General features: G+C 40.2%; 2 protein-coding genes across 21 annotated transcripts in view; both read left to right on the top strand.

Annotated features, from left to right (window-relative positions):
• LOC149316757 (protocadherin gamma-A6-like) overlaps window positions 1–19,776 on the top strand; it is a 379,402-nt gene that overhangs the window by 175,378 nt on the left and 184,248 nt on the right. For 3 of the 20 annotated variants that reach the window (XM_089516185.1, XM_089516184.1, XM_089516186.1), the window contains exon 2: window positions 19,679–19,741. The exons of 15 other annotated variants lie outside the window; for them this stretch is intronic. In XM_089516185.1, the coding sequence (XP_089372311.1) occupies window positions 19,679–19,741 (63 nt within the window). Of the gene's footprint in view, window positions 1–7,990; window positions 10,746–14,079; window positions 16,657–19,678; window positions 19,742–19,776 lie in introns of those variants that run through there. 2 more of the 20 variants (XM_089516188.1, XM_089516192.1) reach the window with 2 other exon arrangements.
• The window catches only part of LOC149316760 (protocadherin gamma-A6-like), a 211,839-nt gene that overhangs the window by 119,870 nt on the left and 72,193 nt on the right, over window positions 1–19,776 (top strand). The window lies entirely within an intron of this gene.

Genomic DNA, 19,776 nt, shown 5'->3' with positions numbered 1-19,776 from the left:
GAACTGTAAGTTTCAGCGATGTGTGCATTGCTATAATAATCTTTTGTACACTTCTACAGCTATGGCAAAAACAGAAAGAAGTTTCAGTACTCTGTCATTGAAATGGAAAGATTTGTGCTATAGGAAAAGAATGATCAAGCTACTTAGTTATTTTGTTTATCAAGAAAGAACTATCAAATCTGAGACCATTTGTGAGTTTACAGTGAACATAGCAAAAAAGTAAAGGTTTAAACGGAAACTTATCTGTTTGCAAAATGTTTGCATCTACACTGATAGATTAGATTCTGGTTTTTTTCAAATCAAAACTTCAGTAGAAATTTTTATAAAAACCTCTAAAACCTTTATTAAGACCTATGAAAAAGCTAAAATATAGTCATCAAGTTCGGTAGCCATTTTTTCAGACTGGATGTGGCTTAACCTATATATCAAAATGAAGAAGGTAGGTTTTTTGTGAATGGTGGAAAAAACCCCACTGTGGGCCATGGTATGATTTCACATTTCTGAATGTATGTTTGTTGGATATGTATATATTTGCACTTAAAAAATAAATTAATTAGAAATGCAAAAAATATTTAAAAAAAAGAAATGTGAAAAAAGCACAGGTCATATGTTAGTCATTAATGTATCCATACTATGTTAGCATAGGACTTCCGCAACACTATTTTTCCCAATATAAAAATGTAGAGATTACATTTCCAAGTTTTTTAAGTCTACAAATCTAAGTGTAGAATTAATTTATGTAAATCAACACAAATATAAAGGTCAAGCAGAGTTTTCATACACGGGAAAAAATGATGGGGTGGGGTGGGGACAGAGGAAACACCCAAAGCTATTAGCATATTTTCTGACAATAATGATCACCAACTCCTCCATTTAAGAAGGACAATGTGGCATGGGCCACTGCCATAAAAACCAGAGGCTTTTTCTGTATGTTGTGCCTGCATGGCAAGCAAGAGATACAATTGTAGGATGAATCAGAGCCACAGATTTATTAATAACTGTTTTAAAATTTAAGTCTTCAGATACAGCTCCTCAAAATGTACATTTCTCCAGCATTTAGGCAAAAACTACATGAATTACATGCAAAAAAAATGTAAGCGTAAAATTTTTATGCTTTAATTCCATATATCCTACCAGGAAGGCTCAGGGAGCCACTTTTAAAATGTATGGAGCATAAGAAAGAAATGTTATTGGTTGTCTTCTAGTTTGATTTTGTCACTGAAGTTGAGTTTTTACTTATTCTACTGAAAAGTGTATACACAGAATTATAAAAATATATTCATTCCCAAACAACACAATATTTAAGCTTACTATATCTCAGAACATCTGTATGCAGATATAAAAAGGAAGAAATCTTTTCTATATGAAGATACAGCTTGCAGCTCTCCATCTAAGCCTCACAGTGTCGCTGTTGGCCAACACAGATCTCAGGGAGGAATTGCCAGGCTTGGGATGGCTCATATTCACTGCAGATCAGGGAAACAGCAGAAGACAGGGACGTGCAAACATATCAGCTTAAGAAAGGGAAACTGCTGCAATGTTAAGAAGGAGAAACCAGGGATACTATTAGTACTTCCTTGTTAAATATTTCTGAATCATGATGGGAATTTGAAATTCTTCATCTTATTTGAAGAGACCAAATGAGGATAAAGCAATTCTTCTCATTATTGAGTGGAATGGAGAACAAAGAGAACTGCAGACCACTACCAAGGCAAGTACTTCTCTTATTCTTCTCTTTCTTCTGCAAAGCTGCCTCTGAGCACATTCAGTATTCAATCCCTGAAGAAATGGAAAAGGGTTCCCTTGTGGGTAATCTAGCCACAGATCTGAGATTGAAAGCTGGAGAAATAGCCAAGAGAAATCTGCACATCCTTTCTTTAGGCAAAAAGCAGTATTTCACTATCAATTCAGAAAATGGAAAACTGTTTGTAAATGAAAAGGTTGATAGAGAAGAAATATGTGTGGAAAGTATATCCTGCCCCATCAGTTTTGAAGTGATGGCTGAAAATCCTATGAGTATTTTTCATATAACTGTAGAGATCCAGGATCTTAATGACAATGCACCACATTTTTTGAATGGTGATATCAAACTAGGGATCATTGAATCTGCTTTACCAGGAACCACATTTATATTAGAGCAAGCTGAAGATTCTGACATTGGGATCAATACCCTACAGAATTATAGTCTTGATGCAAATCAATACTTTGTTCTGGATGTGAGAGAAAGAGAATCTGGGAAAAAATATGCAAAATTAGTACTGAACAAACAGTTGGATCATGAAAGTGAAAGCAGTTTCCATTTGATACTAACAGCTCTGGATGGAGGGAACCCTCCCAAAACAGGAACAGCCAAAATATGGGTTACTGTCATTGATGCCAATGACAACCCACCAGTTTTCACTCAAGAACTGTACATGGTGAATCTGAGGGAGAATACACCAATTGGGTCTTTAGTGGTACAGGTGAAAGCTACAGACAGAGATGCAGGTTTGAATGGACAGATCAACTATGGATTTAGAAACATCCCTGAACGTGCTCGCCACAAATTCAACTTGGACTCACAAAATGGAAAAATTACAGTTAAGGAGACTCTGGACTTTGAGGAAACAGAGAAATATGTGATGACAGTAGAAGCAAGGGATGGAGGTGAATGGGCAGCTCAATGTAATGTTGAAATAAAACTATTAGATGAGAATGACAATGGTCCAGAAGTGATTCTAGCATCCTTAACCAGCCCAATACCTGAGGATTCAGCAGTAGGTACTCTGGTAGCCCTTATCAACATTATTGATAGAGATTCTGGGGATAATGGGGAAATCACATGTCATTTGGAAAACACTTTGCCATTCAAAGTGGTGTCAACATCCAACAACCTCTATAAGCTTCTTACAGATGGCCCCCTGGACAGGGAAAGCACTCCAGAGTACAATATCACGATCTCAGCAACAGACAAAGGTACACCTCCTCTTTCAACAGAGAAGACCATCTCCCTGAGGATTTCAGATATCAATGACAATTACCCTGCATTTGAGAAATCCTCTTACACTGCCTTTGTGCCAGAGAACAATCCTTCAGGCACCTCCATTTTCCGTATTCAAGCCTCAGATCCAGATCTGGAACGTAATGCCCGAATCACTTACTCCCTCCTCAGAAGCAACATTCAAGAGCTGCCTCTCTCATCTTACCTCTCCATTAACTCTGAAAGTGGCATCATCTATGCTCAGCGCTCCTTTGACTATGAACAGTGTAGGGAGTTTCAGGTGGAGGTGAGAGCCCAAGATGGAGGCTCCCCACCCCTCAGCAGCACTGCCACTGTGAAGGTCTTCATCCTGGACCAGAATGACAAGAGCCCTGAAATCCTTTACCCTTCTCAGGGAGCGGAGGGCTCAGCCTTGTTTGAGATGGTGCCTCGCTCAGCGGAGGAGGGCTATCTGGTGACCAAGGTGGTGGCAGTGGATGCTGACTCTGGGCACAATGCTTGGCTCTCTTACCATATGGTCCAGGCCACTGAGCCAGGGCTCTTCACAATTGGGGTCCATAATGGTGAGATCAGGACATCCCGGACATTTTTGGAAAGAGATGCTGTCAAGCAGAAGCTGGTAATCTTGGTGAAGGATAATGGCCAGCCACCACTATCCAGTACTGTGAGTCTTAATCTGGTCTTTGCTGAAAACTTCCAAGAAGCTCTTCCAGAAATTAACAACCAATCCAGGGAACCAGAGTATCAGTCAGATCTCCAGTTCTATTTAGTCCTTGTCTTGGCTTTGATCTCATTCCTCTTTCTTTTGACGGTCATTCTGGCCATTCTTATGAAGCTTCGGAGATCTGGGAGTCCTAAATTCTTGCAGTGTTTTGGTCCTGTTCCCCATTCAAACAATGCTGTCCTATTCCCACCAAACTATGAAGAAGGAACTTTGCCTTATTCATATCAGCTTTGTTTGTCTTCTGAGTCCAGGATACAGGAATTTGCCTTTCCAGCACCTAATGTTCAAACTGCAGAGAATATTGCCTGTAATCGGAAATCTGATGTTCTTTTGACAGCTGATCAAGGAAATACCTTAAACATAGTTAAGGATAAAGCTTATGGGGTGAGTTTTTATGACAGTAATATCTTGTTGTTGTTTTTATTATTTTTGTTCACAGTTAACAGTGGTATGAATGAACTGTACTGTTAAAAATAACTTTAAACTGCACCACACTTCCAGACCTCTAAAGGTCCCCTTCCCTAAATTTCACCTTTTCAAAAACCACCTCAATAGGGTCATTCCCACATCCCTCTGAAGGAAACATGTTAGTAAATTTTTACACACACATCCTCCCCTAAAAGGAGAGCTCCAACAGAAATGGTACTGATTTCTTGTAATTCGAAGATTATATTTATGGCTGGGTCCTATTGTTTCTCTATTTTTGAGTTGAAAAGTCATGTTCCATAGAGCTGGTTCTTTCTAACAACAAAATTATAGGAATGGTGCCATGTGTTGTGCAGGAAATATGTGGCTCTATGACTAGAGGGCTTGTTGTCGATAATTTGTCCAGAATTAATTACATAAAACAAAACAATTACAAAATATAAACAATCATGTATAGATTCCTGTAAAACAGTAAGAAGTATCAATCACCAGTAATCCCACAATGCATGTGGCAGCCACGATCTGAGAAGGGTAAGACAGGCATAACACCTGTATTGCATACAATAAATGTATCAAACAATGACTGGCAGATGTCAACAACCTCTGGAGATGAGAAGCCAAGTGGGAACACTGTTAGAATTAGGTTCATAAAATATAGGTGAGCAAAGACTAATGTTCTCATATATTGGGGTGGAGGAGGGTATATATAATGCATGGGAAGTGAAAATTTATGAAATCAAGTAAAATCCTTAAACTTGTAAAACATTTGCTTTCAGGAAGGATATTGCATTGCTGTGATGTGTTCTCTGTGCTTAGAGCTCCCTTCCCTCAAACTGTTCTGCTCATTCTCTCCTATAATCTTTTTGTGGGGGATTGACTTCGCAAACACCTGCAACATCTCCTTTCTTCCTTCTTGCAAAGCCCTCCTCCATTGGTGGCTGCCTGCCAGAAGCAAAGGGGGCACTGACATTCTCATCCACGGCCTTGTACCACTGGCATTTACTGGCTTTAGAAGCTGTGATTTCTTCTTAATCTGCATTCAGTGCCACAGATTTAAATATAGTCTTATACAACTGAAAATAAAATAAACCATGATTTAAATAAAGCCTTAAATGTAAATGCAAAGGTTTCTCCTTGACATGAATGTCTAGCTGTGTTCAAGGACCCTATCACATGAGCTTCAGCTTCTGACTTCTAAAAATGGCCACGGAAGCAGTTTACAGGAGTTGGGCTGCATCGGGACAGACCTGGATGGCGATTCGGCAGTGATTTCTGTGTGATATGACCTGGCTGCCACCCAAATTAGCACTGAATTTGGGGAAAGATAAGCTAGGGTTTTTAACCGTGTGTGATAGGGTCCTAACTGTAGGGGACTGTGCTCATCTCTGTTACTAAGCTGAAAATCCAGCATTGTCCAAAGACAACTCTGGTGGTCATGTGGTCAGTATGACTGCACTGAACGCTGTTACCTTCCTACCAAAGTGTTATCTATTTAGCTACTTGTATTTGCATGCTTTTAACTGCTAGGTTGGCAGAAACTCGGCCTAGTAACTGGAGCTCACTCCATCACACAGCACTAGGGCCTTGAACTGCCAACCTTCCAAACTATTCAACTGAAAATAACATAATATTTTGGTCTGACTATATATCAGCCTGACTGCCCTCCACAGAACTAATCAGAGCCATAAAATTTATGTAAATTGGGGCAATGTTGATGGACATCCTGAACAACTGTCTTTCTGCAAGGGATGATCTATGTATAGCTGACCTATGCATGCAGAGATTGCAGAGTCTTACTTTCTCAGCTGTTTTCAAAGGGACCAGAATGGAGGACCAGATTCCTAGCAGCATTGCATTGATCTCCTTTTTGAGCGACAGCAGCTCTTGCTATTGGCTTGCCCTGTTTCAGTGTTAACCATTTTCTTTTAATTATTATATAAGTTTAACTTTTTGAACTGGTAGCACAGCCTGAGTGGGAGACGTATTGGGGATGAGATGTGTCTGTTTCATTTTCAAATTATTTTCATCTCTTGAGCTCAAAATAAGTCCCTCTTAAAATCTGTGTTTTGGGGGCAGTGGTTTGATCAATAGTGGGAAAGCCTTGGTTAAAATGTTTTCAATTCCCTCTCACAACAACAGTTGTGGGTTGCTTGAGGATTTGCAAAAGGGGTGCTTCTAATACCTGCCTCTGCATTGTATTGCTCTACATTAGAATGTCTACCTGGCAAATGTCGGCTTGAATTGAGCTGTAGAGTTGTAGTGGGAATGCTCACTTTGAATGTATCCCAATTTCCCCTTTATCAATTGGTTGTGCTTTCCCTCTCCTCTATGACTTACTGCTGCTACCAGGGAAATATGTGGGCAAATATGTGTTTCACTTTGTTGTTGGAACTAATCTCATAAACTCTCTTGTTGTGATCTATTTGATGGGCAATGTATCAACACTAAAAATTGTTGCACCTGAAAACTGTGACATAATACACTCACAGGTAACTGATAAGTTCACTGGACTATTGAAAATGGTCCAAAGGTTTTAGTCATGACCCATCAATTGATCCAACATATAGATATCACAACCAATCCATTTCTTCCATTAAAAGGATTGTTTTACAATCTTCAAATAAGGATTGTCCCGTAGAAGTAGTTTAGCTTGACAAAATGGATCAGACTGTAACAAACAAGATGCTATGATCCAAGATGTCCAAGCAGGAGCACCTCCAGGGAATATCATCACTTTCTTCCTTAAATGAAAAGAACGGCAGTCCTTACAAAAAGGAGTTCCAAATAAGAAGGCTCCAACATTACTCAAGGAGGAGTATTTGAATTAGGCTGTGTTTTCTTATCACTTATATGAGTGAGGAAATATGCCATATGATACAAATACAATGAAACTGTAACAAACAAGATCCTATGTTCCAAGACGACCTGGCAGGAGAACCTCCAGGGGGTATCATTTCTTTCTTCCTTAAATGGACAGAACATTAGGCTGTCCCTCCAAAACTGAAACAGAAGTATTAGCCATTCCACCTCAAAATTAGGAGTAACTTCCTGACCGCAAGGGCTGTTCGACAATGGAAAAAACTCCCTCAGAGTGTGGTGGAGTCTCCCTCCTTGGAGGTCTTTAAACAGAGGCTGGATGGCCATCTGTCTGGAATGCTTTGATTGAAAGTACCTGCATGGCAGGAGGTTGGACTGGATGGCCCTTGTGGTCTCTTCCAACTCTATGATTCTATGATTCTATGAAGCAAAGGATCAGGTTTAAATCAGTTCACGCCAGATTTGATTGTAACTGGAGATATAGAGAAACCCTTGGGCATCAAAGAATATTTTCCATAGATCAGTGATGGTGAACCTTTTAGAGACCAAGTGCCCAAACTACAATCCAAAACCCACTTATTTATCGCAAAGTGCCGCGTCCCTCTGACATTCTAGTGACAAACTCTAGTGAACTCTGTGTTGGGACAATGGTGCGTGTGCCCACAGAGAGGGCTCCAAGTGCCACCTCTGGCACGCGTGCCATAGGATCGCCACCACTGCCATAGATGGTATTAAACACTGGGAAAAATCATATTTGCTTCCCCCCACCCAAAAAATTGGGATGTTCAGGGCTCTGTTTTTAGTACAACTTCATTTCCAGTAAAAATAGTAACAAGATCTTGTTATATTTAAAAGTCTTGACATGAATGACACATTCTTCAAAGAAACAATAAACTAATTCATGAAGACAAATACAAAAGCAGGAGATAATTCATTTAGAAATGTATCTGTATATTCAAAGGGAACAACCCTTGGGGAAATTTTATAAAAACCTGATTACATCTAAGTTCTCACTTGCATTTCAAATGCAAGTCTGTCTCATATCCTCATGGTGGCACTGTTATGCCAGTATGGAATCAGATCGAGAGCATGAGCTTGGATGCTGAAAATCCATGGATATTTTCTGAAAAGTGGTTACTGCATCATTGCTTTGCAAATCGGGGGGGAAAGAGATCACAACAGGAAAGGAAGCTTGCTGAAAACGGAAAATAAAAACTGCCAATATCCATAAAAATTAAAAAGAAAAGGGAGATCCCCCCCCCCACATATTTATCCTGCATCCTTGGATTTCATCTGATTTTTTCTTTAAAAGAAGGCTAATTCTTCTGGGAAACTGACATGAATTTAAAAGGAAGACTTAATTCACAACACACACAGATGAGCAGAAGAGAGCAAGAGAATGGCTGGGCACTCTCAAGGCAAGTATTGCTTCTCTTACTATTGTCTTTCTTCTGCTGGGCTGCCCCAGAACAGATTCATTATTCAATCCCTGAGGAAATGGCAAAGGGCTCCATTGTGGGAAATCTTGCTAAGGATTTAGGACTAAATGCCAGAGAATTGGCAAAGCGCAACCTGCAGCCTGTCTCTGTAACCAAAATGCAGTATTTCACAATCAGTGCAGAGAATGGAAACCTCTATGTGAATGACAGGCTAGATAGAGAGCAACTGTGTCATTTAGCTGCACATTGCTTTGTTAATTTTGAAGTGGGGGTAGAAAACCCTCTCAATATTTTTCATATAACTATAGACATTCAGGACATTAATGATAATACACCCCAGTTCCTCAGTGACAATATCAACTTGGAGATTAGTGAATTCACATTGCCAGGCACTCGATTTCTCCTGGGGAAAGCTGAAGATCCAGACATTGGGGTGAATTCTCTCCAGAGCTACCAATTAAGCCCCAATCAATATTTTACTTTGGAAGTCAGAGAGAGAAAAGATGGAAATAAATATGCAGAACTGGTGTTGCAGAAACCACTTGATCGGGAAAGTGAAGAAATGATTCATTTAGTTCTTACAGCCTTGGATGGGGGTGAACCTCAAAAGTCTGGGACTGCTCAGATATGGATTAATGTCACTGATGCCAATGATAACCCACCCATTTTCACGCAAGATATTTACAAGGTCAGTCTGTATGAAAATGTTCCTGTTGGGTCTCAGGTGATCCAGGTTCTCGCTTTTGATAAAGATGAGGGTACAAATGCTCAAGTGCGATATGAATTCAGTAACATACCAGCAAACAGCCAAAAGACATTCAACCTAGATCCTGTCAGTGGCATAATCTCTCTCATGGGTCCATTGGATTTTGAGGAAACCAACGAATATACAATGACAGTTGCAGCCAAGGATGGCGGAGGGTTAATTACGCACTGCAATGTTGAAATAATTGTTCTTGATGAGAATGATAATGCACCAGAAGTGACTTTAGCCTCCACATTAAATTCAGTACCAGAAAATACTCCACCTGGAACTGTGATTGCTTTCATCAGTGTAAATGACAAGGATACTGGTGACAATGCAGAGGTTGCATGTCATTTAGAAGATGATCTGCCTTTCCAGATTCTTCCCTCCTCTAATAAGTATTACAAACTCCTGAGTGAAGGTCCTTTGGACAGAGAAAGAAGTCCTGAGTATAATATCACAATCACAGCCACTGACAAAGGAATCCCTCCTCTTTCCACACATAAAAGCATCTCTTTACAGATCTCTGATGTCAATGACAATGCTCCTGCTTTTGAAAAATCTTCTTACAGGTTCTATGTGCCAGAAAACAACCCTTCTGGTGCCTCCATTTTTAGTATTAAAGCATCTGACCCAGATGTGGGTCCGAATGCACGAATCACATACTCCATCCTCAGCAGCAACATTCAGGAGCTTCCCATCTCTTCCTATATCTCCATTAACTCTGAGACTGGCACTATCTATGCCCAGCGATCCTTTGACTATGAACAATTCAGAGAGTTCCAGCTCCAAGTGAAGGCCCAAGATGGAGGATCTCTGCCTCTTAGCAGCAATGTCACACTCAGGGTGTTTATTCTGGATCGCAATGATAACACTCCTCGTATCCTGTCTGCTTCCCCAGATTCCAGCGGTCCCACTTCATTTGAGATGGTGCCACGTTCTGCTGAGGAAGATTATCTGGTCACAAAGGTGGTGGCTGTGGATGCTGATTCTGGACACAACGCCTGGCTCTCCTACCATTTGGTCCAGGCCACTGAGCCAGCCCTCTTCACCATTGGTTCTCATACTGGGGAGATCAGGACAGCCAGGGCCTTTGTGGAGAGAGATGCTGTGAAACAGAGGCTGGTGGTTGTGGTGAAAGACAACGGACAGCCTCCTCTCTCAGCCACAGTCACTCTGAACCTGGTGTTTGCAGAGAACTTCCAAGAGGCCCTTCCGGAAATGAAAAACCTGCCAAGGGACTCTGAGGCTCAGTCTGATCTCCAGTTCTATTTGGTGTTGGCCTTAGCTCTGATCTCCTTCCTTTTCCTCTTGACAGTGATTTTGGCCATTGCAATGAAGCTCCGGCAATCAGGGAATCCAAAATTCCTCCAGTGCTTTGGCCCTATTCCCAATTCGACAACAGGTTCCATATTTCCCTCTAATTTTGAAGATGGGACTTTGCCTTATTCCTACCAATTTTGCCTCTCCTCAGAGTCCCAAAGGAATGAATTTACTTTTCTTGCTCCCAATGTTCAGTTTGCAGACAGTCTTCTTTGTGGAGGCAAATCTGAAGTCCCTTTTATAGGCAACATTGAAAACCATGTAAATTCTGAGGTGGAGAATGTTGACAAGGTAAGCTGTGTTGTGTAAGAATCAGTTTATCTGTACAGTTCCCTAGTCTTCTTCACAGGCGATTTGGAAATACCACGTTCATCAAATTCATCTCTTTAATTATAGGCAAGCAACATCTACTACTATGCGATGTCTACTGGTGTGTGTCGATAGATTTGTACCTTATATCTTTTGTATTTCTCTAAATTGAATTGAAAGTGAAATTTTCATGTTGAGCATGTTGATGAGATAAAGTTTCTTTATTTGTAGTACAGAATGTATAGTCATCTACCAAAGTTGACAAGGCTTTACACATGTATATCTTATACAGCTTAGGAAAGAAAAGTATACTATTAAGTGGTTAAACAAGTGTTTCAGTTGTATCTTACATCTTCTTTATAATTGATGCCGGAGTTGTCCTGTTTCTGGTTTGGAATATTCAAAGTCATTAGCTGTTGGTTTAGGTGTGAAGTAACCAGTTAGGCTTTTCTTCTGGCTCTTAGTGCTGATTAAATATTTTACCTTAAAAAAGTAACTGGTAAAGTGTAGCACCTTGGACTTCGTTTTGTTTTTGGAACCAGATTACCCAAACTGTGTTTTTTTGTTTTGTTTTGTTTTGTTTTTCTGGCCTGAAGGGTGAATTGCCTCTCCTGGAAATTGCCAGAAAAGCAATTCACCTTTTCAGTAGGGTGAAAAGGATCTTTGCATTGCGTAACATTCTTTAAAACCTAATTTTGGAAAACCAGAAGTGGGTTTCCATATGTAGGGCTCTAGAGGATCCTGGGAGTCAAAAATGGACTGTGGAGCAATTGAAGTTCCCTATGTCTACTTTAAAGGAATCATAGGAAGAAATAAACTAAGTCTTTGGAAGTACCTACTGTATAACATTATATTCCTGTGCATTCTTACTCCTGAGTAAACATACGAGATTATCGCACTGCCTTTCCTCCCTCACTAGATGCAGGATGTACATTTAAATAGGTGGATTTTATCACATATACCCATGCCTAGACCGTAGGCATCCCGCACATGATTCAGGTTTCTCCTACACCTTTTAAAGAAAGGGAAAATCCCATTCTTTAAAAGATGCAAGAGTAGCCTAGATCAAGTAAAGGACACCAACGGCCTGGGCACAATAACATCCACGTATTTAAATTTGTGATAAAATCTGACTATTTAAATGCATATCCTGCGTTTAGTGCAGGAGGAAAGGCAGTGTAATAATCTCCTAGATAAGCCAATCTGTATGTGTTCACATTCAAGTGTTTGTAGAAATTTAGTACTGTTTGACAGTATTGCTTTTGTATCAAATATTTCATCCATTGGTAGCTATGACCCATCCATTTGAACCATACCAGCATTCTATAGAAGGAAATTTTCATATTTAAAATCACTTCCACTGTAGTAGAATGCATAATCTCTAGAAGTTCATAAAACTAACATATGTTTTCTGTTCCTTTCCTTGATCGTACCACATAAACCATGCAAGGGGTGGAAATACACATTTGAACACTTTCCTTGCAGGCTCTTGAAAATATTTCATTGAGGAAAAATGAAAACATATACATTGAAGTGATTGCAGGTGCTGTTTGTGTGTGTGTGTGTGTGTGTGTGTGTGTGTGTGCCTTCAAGTAACTTGTTAACTGATGATGACCCCATGAAGTTCATACGGTTGTCTTAGAAAAGGAATACTCAGAGGTGGTTTTGCCAGTCCCTTCCTCTGAAATATAGCCTACAGTGCCTGGTATTCATTAGCAGTCTCCCATCCAAGTACTAACCAGGCATAACCCTGTTTAGCTTCCAAGATCAGATAAGATCTGGTGCCTTTAGGGTATTTAGGCTTGGAGCTGCTGCTCACTGGGAAAGAGTCAAGAAGGAAGCAGTTTTTCTTTTAAAGGCACATTCTTTCTTTCTTTCTTTGGTGAGAGTTTCCCTTTGCACCATAAGCAGTGGGAGGTGGGAGGGTTTTGGTACATCCACTGTCAGAGGAATGATGATTCACTTTTTGGTTCAATGGCTACTCTTCATGCAAGTGTTCCAAGCTGTATGGGAGCTCTCCCCATGTTGGATCTGTCTTGGCCTAGGATCTAGCACCAGGAAGACTTCCATACAACTTAAGAGGAGCTGCAGGAGGCACAGCCATAACACCAAAAGTAGATTCATCACCTCTGTGGCAGTGGATCCACTGGTCATTCATCCACAGCTTGCCTTTCACCTCATGTTTGTTGTTGTTCCATGCCTTCAAGATGGGATGGTACAAATCACTGGGGCACTAGCACTGCTGAGGAATAATGTATGAGATCATGAAAAATGCTGCTTTAATACCATCCTCTTGCATTCCACTCCTTAGTATTCAATTTTTGAATACTTGGCTACTACATCTGTGCTCATTAATGTTTTAACAGAGTTGTAGATGAAACCACATATCTACAGCACAAGAGGACAACTAAGGGAGCTAGGTAGACTGGTTGGCAATGGCAGAAGAATGCTAACAGACCTTTGGGGAAACAGAAATACATGAAGAAAAACTGAACTGTGATACATTGAGAAGGAAACTGAGTCTTACATAATAGTTTAAAAGATTTCATTACAGAGTTGTATTGGGTCCTTTGAGAAAATAACTTCCAAAACACACCCTCACCCACACAGTGGAATCTGTCATATCTAAGCATAATAAGCATCATTTTGATGGAATACCTATAGAAATAATAATGGGAAGTGTCTAAGTCACCTGAAAAAATGCATTTACAAATGTGTTATCAAACAGGCAGCTCGCCTTTTGTTTCTTAGAAGTCTACACTCAAAATCTAGTATTCAGAGACATGGAAAGCATCTGCTCTGATCTGGTGCCATAACAAACTGCTATTCCCAGAATTCCATAACATTGAGCTATGGCAACTAAAGTTGTATCAAATCGGATGATTTCTGCAGTATGGATGCAGCCATAATCATGTCAGTCTGCATCAGTATGCAAAGAAATCTTGTAGAGAAAAAAATACTGTAGCATAAGCTTTCATAGACTAAATCTGCTTCATCTGATGCAAATTTAAACAAGGCAAACTATGTTGCTGTGTCTGGTGAAATTGTGCTCTAATACTTATTTTACCAAATACCTCTAATGTATAATTATAAAATAATATTTTTCTCAAACTTCATAAAATTGTACCTACCCTGCTGCAGAAAGGGTACACATGAAAACATTTCTATCTTGTTTCAAGACAGAGCTTGTAGTTCCCCATCGAAGCCTCACAGTGCCGCTGTTGGCCAAGATAGTTCTCAAAGAGGAATTGCCAGCCTTGGCAATTCACTGCAGATCAGGGAAACAACAGAAGATATAGACATTTGAGGACATTGCCTTGTCAAAAGAAAACTACTGTAATGTTAAGCAGGAGAAAGCAGTGGCACTATTAGTATTTCATTCTTTGGTATTTCTGACTTCTGATGGGAATTTGAAATTCTTCAGCTTATCTGAAGAAACCAAATGAAGATGAAGCAAATTTTCTCACTGAGTAGAATGGAGGACAGGGACAAAGAAAACAACCGATCATTACAAAGGCAAGTACTTTTCTTATTCTTCTCTTTGTTAAACCAGGCTGCACCAGAAAACATTCAGTATTCAATTCCTGAAGAAATGGAAAAGGGATCCATTGTGGGAAATCTTGCAAAAGATCTCAGGCTGAAAACTGGAGAAATAGCAAAGAGCAATCTGCATATACTTTCTCTAGGAGAAAAGCAGTATTTCTCTATCAATGTAGAAAATGGGATTCTTTATGTAACTGACAGAATTGACAGAGAGGAACTATGTAGGGAAACCAAATCCTGTGCCATCAGTTTTGAAGTGATGGCTGAAAACCCTATGAATATTTTTCACATAACTGTAGAGATCCAGGACATAAATGACAATGCACCACATTTTGTGGATGGTGATATCAAGCTAGAGATAAATGAATTAACTTTGCCAGGAACCACATACATTCTAGAGCAAGCTGAGGATCCTGACATTGGGGCGAATGCTCTCCAGGATTACAACCTGAACAATAATATGTATTTTGCTTTGGAAGTTAGAGAAACAGAAGATGGGAAAAAATATGCAGAAATAGTACTAAGCAAACAGTTGGATCATGAAAGTGAAAGCTTTTTCCATTTAATACTTATGGCTATGGATGGAGGGAAGCCTCCCAAAACAGGGACAGCCAAAATATGGATTACTGTCATTGATGCCAATGACAACCCACCTGTCTTCACTCAAAGGATTTACATGGTGACACTGGGAGAAAATGCACCAAGTGGTTCTCTAGTGGTGCAGGTAAAAGCTACAGACAGAGATGCAGGTTCAAATGGCCAGATCAGCTATGGATTTAGGAACATCCCTGAACGTGCCCGACAAAAATTCAACTTGGATCCAAAAAATGGGAAAATTACAGTTAAGGAGGCTCTGGACTTTGAGGAAACAGAGAAATATTTGATGACGGTGGAAGCAAGCGATGGAGGTGGATTAGCAGCTCAGTGTAATATTGAAATAAAATTAGTAGATGAGAATGACAATGCCCCAGAAGTGATTCTTGCTTCTTTATCGAGCCCAATACCTGAGGATTCAGCACTAGGAACACTGGTGGCTCTTATTAACATTAAAGACAGAGATTCTGGGAATAATGGGGAAATTACTTGCCATTTAAAAGACATTTTGCCATTCAAAGTTGTGTCAACCTCAAATAATCTCTATAAGCTTCTTACAGATGGTCCCCTGGACAGGGAAAGCACCCCAGAATACAATATCACAATCACAGCAACAGACAAAGGCACACTCTCTCTTTCAACAGAGAAGACCATCTTGCTGAGGATTTCCGATGTCAATGACAATTCCCCTGCCTTTCAGAAATCCTCTTACACTGCCTTTGTGCCAGAGAACAATCCTTCAGGAACCTCCATTTTCCGTATTCAAGCCTCAGATCCAGATCTGGAACGCAATGCCCGAATCACTTACTCCCTCCTCAGAAGCAACATTCAGGAGCTGCCTCTTTCATCTTACCTCTCCATTAACTCTGAAACTGGCATCATCTATGCTCAGCGCTCCTTTGACTATGAACAGTGCAGGGAGTTTCAGGTGGAGGTGAGAGCCCAAGATGGAGGCTCCCCACCCCTCAGCAGCACTGCCACTGTGAAGGTCTTCATCCTGGACCAGAATGACAAGAGCCCTCAAATCCTTTACCCTTCTCAGGGAGTGGAGGGCTCAGCCTTGTTTGAGATGGTGCCTCGCTCAGCGGAGGAGGGCTATCTGGTGACCAAGGTGGTGGCGGTGGATGCTGACTCTGGGCACAATGCTTGGCTCTCTTACCATCTGGTCCAGGCCACTGAGCCAGGGCTCTTCTCAATTGGGGTCCATAATGGTGAGATCAGGACATCCCGGACATTTTTGGAAAGAGATGCTGTCAAACAGAAGCTGGTAATCTTGGTGAAGGATAATGGGCAGCCACCACTATCCAGTACTGTGAGTCTTAATCTGGTCTTTGCTGAAAACTTCCAAGAGGCTCTTCCAGAAATTAACAGCCAATCCAGAGACCCAGAGTATCAGTCAGATCTCCAGTTCTATTTGGTCCTTGCCTTGGCTTTGATTTCTTTCTTATTCCTTTTGACAGTGATTCTGGCCATTCTGACAAAGCTTCGAAGATCAGGGAGCCCCAAATTTTTGCAATGTTTTGGTCCTGTTCCTCATTCAAACAATACTATCATATTCCCACCAAACTATGAAGAAGGGACTTTGCCTTACTCCTATCAGCTCTGTTTATCCTCTGAGTCCAGGATACAGGAATTTACCTTTCCAGCACCCCCTGTTCAAATTGCAGAGAATATTTCCTGTAATCAGACATCTGATGTGCTTCTGGGAGCTGAACAAGGGAATAATTTAAATACAGAGATGGATAAATGTAATGTGGTGAGTGTTTATTACAATGACGTTGAATTTCAATTGCTGCTATTTTTATTATTTTGTTGTGAAACAATACAATTAGCTGTAGTATTAATAGTAACTTTTGATTCTCATAAGCACCTCATTGCCTACCAAATTTCGAAAATCTCCTCAAAAGTATAATTTGTCCTTGCTGGATTCCACTATGAACTGAATCATGAATTCCAGAAGAAAACAAAAACTTGTATTTGGTCACATCCAGATTAGATATATGGCTGTATCATGAAGCTTCTCTGAAAAAGTTTAATCTGACAGCCTCAACAGACCGGCACTAAACTCCAGCCTCAGAGCAAAATAGGGGTGTGGCTGCTCCTACTATGGCCCCTCGCCACCCGACAGATGGCAGCCAGGGTCACACCACATCTTTGGCATAGTGTTTACATGTGCTGCACCAAAGAAGGGTTGAAAAACAGTGGTGGCAGCGGCTCAAGTGCCCTTTCCACAGCACAAAAAGGAGCTCCTTTTTGTGGCTTCTTTTTGCATTGCAGAAAGGCCTGATTGGGGCCGCATCATGTAGTTGCCATAGCCTTGATCTGGTGACGAAGGGGGTGGTGTGCTGAGCCCCTAAGTTATGAAGTTTTGTTCCACAACTGTTTTTTTTTCTTTTCTAATTTCAAAAATGTAAGAAGGGTAATATCTATGTGTGTTCTTAATACAATGACCGTTTGATGTGGGGCAAAGTGGGGTTTGTGTGTATTTCTGTGAATTTTTTGGAATAGAGCACTTGCATTAGTGGAAGGTCAATCCTGAATCTAACCCATTAATTGCAAGATATACAGCAATAGCGGTAGAAGAATCCCATCCAGATTTCTTTAAAATTGTAAGGAGCATCAGTTATCAGCACATACAGAAATTCTTGGAATCTCTGTCTGAGAAAGGGAGGGTGTGCATTGGATCTGTATCACACAATAAATGTCTGGCAGAGATCATCTGTCTCTGGAAATTATGGGTCAAGGGAGAAAACTATTAGAATTGGTGCATAAAATATAAGTAAGCAAAGATAGGTGGGTTTATATATTGGTGTTGAACAAGGGATATAATGTATGGGAAGTGAAAACTGATCAATTTATACAAAAGCTTCACACTTGTAAACATTTGCATTGCTGCTGCTTTTGTATGCCCATATTCTCTGCTTAGCACTGCAAAGAGCTCCCCTCATCCAAACAGTTCTCCCATTCTCTCCTATGTTCTTTTTGCGTGAAACTGACTCCAGAAACACCAGTTACATCACATTTTGTCTTGCAAAGCCTCCAAAGGATGGCTGCTAGAGGCAAAAGAGGCACTGATTGTACCAGTAGAGTGTGACTGCAAAATAGTGCTTCATTATATTATTGGGATCGGACTCAGCTTCAGACTCTCCTTTATTTTGATCAAGATTTCTGTCAAGTGATGCTTCTGTTTGCAAATTGCTTATTGGTCACTTTTCTGTTAAACTTTTCACTTTACTCCCAAGCCCTCATACATTCCTGAAAAAAACATTGATATGTGTCTGCATGTTCTTCTGCCTTTTTTCAATTACATCCAGTGTTCTCCGTTTGTGTACCACCACCCTTGTGCTGCATGTTAAGTGTAAGTTTCACATGACAGGAACATCTCTTCTGGTAGACAACCTGGTAAAGACCTTAGAGACTGAGGGCGCTATATACAGCAGCAAACTGAGTACACAAACAACACAAACAAACTCAGAAGGATATGATCACAGTTTTGGTGCATGACATGAAACCTCTAATGGCATGTTAAAAATTGTAGATTATCAATTAGAAAGAGAGTTTGGAACAATTATAGGTTTGTAGAAAAGGCCAGTTATAGAGGTATAACAGTTCTATGTGTACAGTTAGATCTCTTGTTTCCTGTTCAAATTGCAAACCCCTTCCCTTGTATCATCTGTCTTGCATCTCTTGTTTCCACTTCTGGGGTGTATTGGCTGTTGATGTACTTTTTCACAATCTATTTTATCATTCCTTAGAGTGACTGACTTTATACTTTATTTCAAAGTAGATGTTTATCTTGGATAATAGGTGGCAGTGGGTACAAATACAACAAAATAATATTCCATGTGGCCAGACAGACCCTGCAGGTTCTCTTTCCAACTACACAAAGCATCACTTGCATCCAAAGAGGAGGCCAGAGGCTCCTACTGTCAGAACAGGAAACCTCTGCAACCCATGGTAACATTTATCTCACAGCAAGGATTATACTTTTATGCTTGGAGAGGGAAAAGCAGCAGCTAAAACCAAGCTGATTTTGCTTTTCAACGTTATATTGGAATCCCTGAGCAACTTGATTCATTTGACCACAGAGAGGAGGGCCAAGGACCTGGCTTACAAGTGTAGTTGCTTTGCCATACTGGAAAAGATACTTGATTCGTATTGTGGATACATATTAGTCCTTTGGAATCAAAGTAGATCTTTCAGGGATGAAATTTAATGATGGACATAGTTCATTACCATGATATACTTAATAGCATAACGATCCTAGGATTGTGTTTTCTTCCGCTGGTGCTCATACAGTCTTTTTGAGATATAGATAAAAGCTCTTGGCACAGTTAGCTAACTCTTCAGAGTAATTCAGAACAACAAATGAAAAGGCATGAAGTAATTCATTTGGAAGTAGACATGTATATTCACAGAGGATAACCTTTGGGTAAACACAATAACGTATGTTCACATCCAAACTTCTTTTATTTTAAAGTGAACAAACATGCCTTGCAGTTCTCCATCATATCCTCATGGTGTCACTCTTAAACCATTCTGGAAACCAGGGAGAGCATGAAAAAATGCATAAGTCCACTGATTCTCCCAGTAAAGTCATTCTTGCCTATTTGCTTTGCACATCGGAAGAACAAGAGATCATGAAGACAAAACAATCATACTAGGAAAAGAAAATAGATACTCACTGTATAATCTGCAAAAAATTAAGGAAAAATCCAGTTGCTTTTTTTGCTATGCTGCATCATTTTCAGCAATTGATCTGATATTGTTTTTAAAAGGAGGACTTAATTCAGTATACAGATGAACAGAAGACATCAAGACAATGGCTGGGAACTCTCAAGGCAAGTATTGCTTCTCTTACTATTGCCTTTCTCCT

Source organism: Sceloporus occidentalis, unplaced genomic scaffold, assembly GCF_023333645.1.
Source record: "Sceloporus occidentalis isolate IW3139 unplaced genomic scaffold, rSceOcc1.0.p SCAF_3, whole genome shotgun sequence".
In the NCBI taxonomy this organism is placed as follows: domain Eukaryota; kingdom Metazoa; phylum Chordata; class Lepidosauria; order Squamata; family Phrynosomatidae; genus Sceloporus; species Sceloporus occidentalis.
This window is presented reverse-complemented; position numbering and strand designations above follow the sequence as displayed.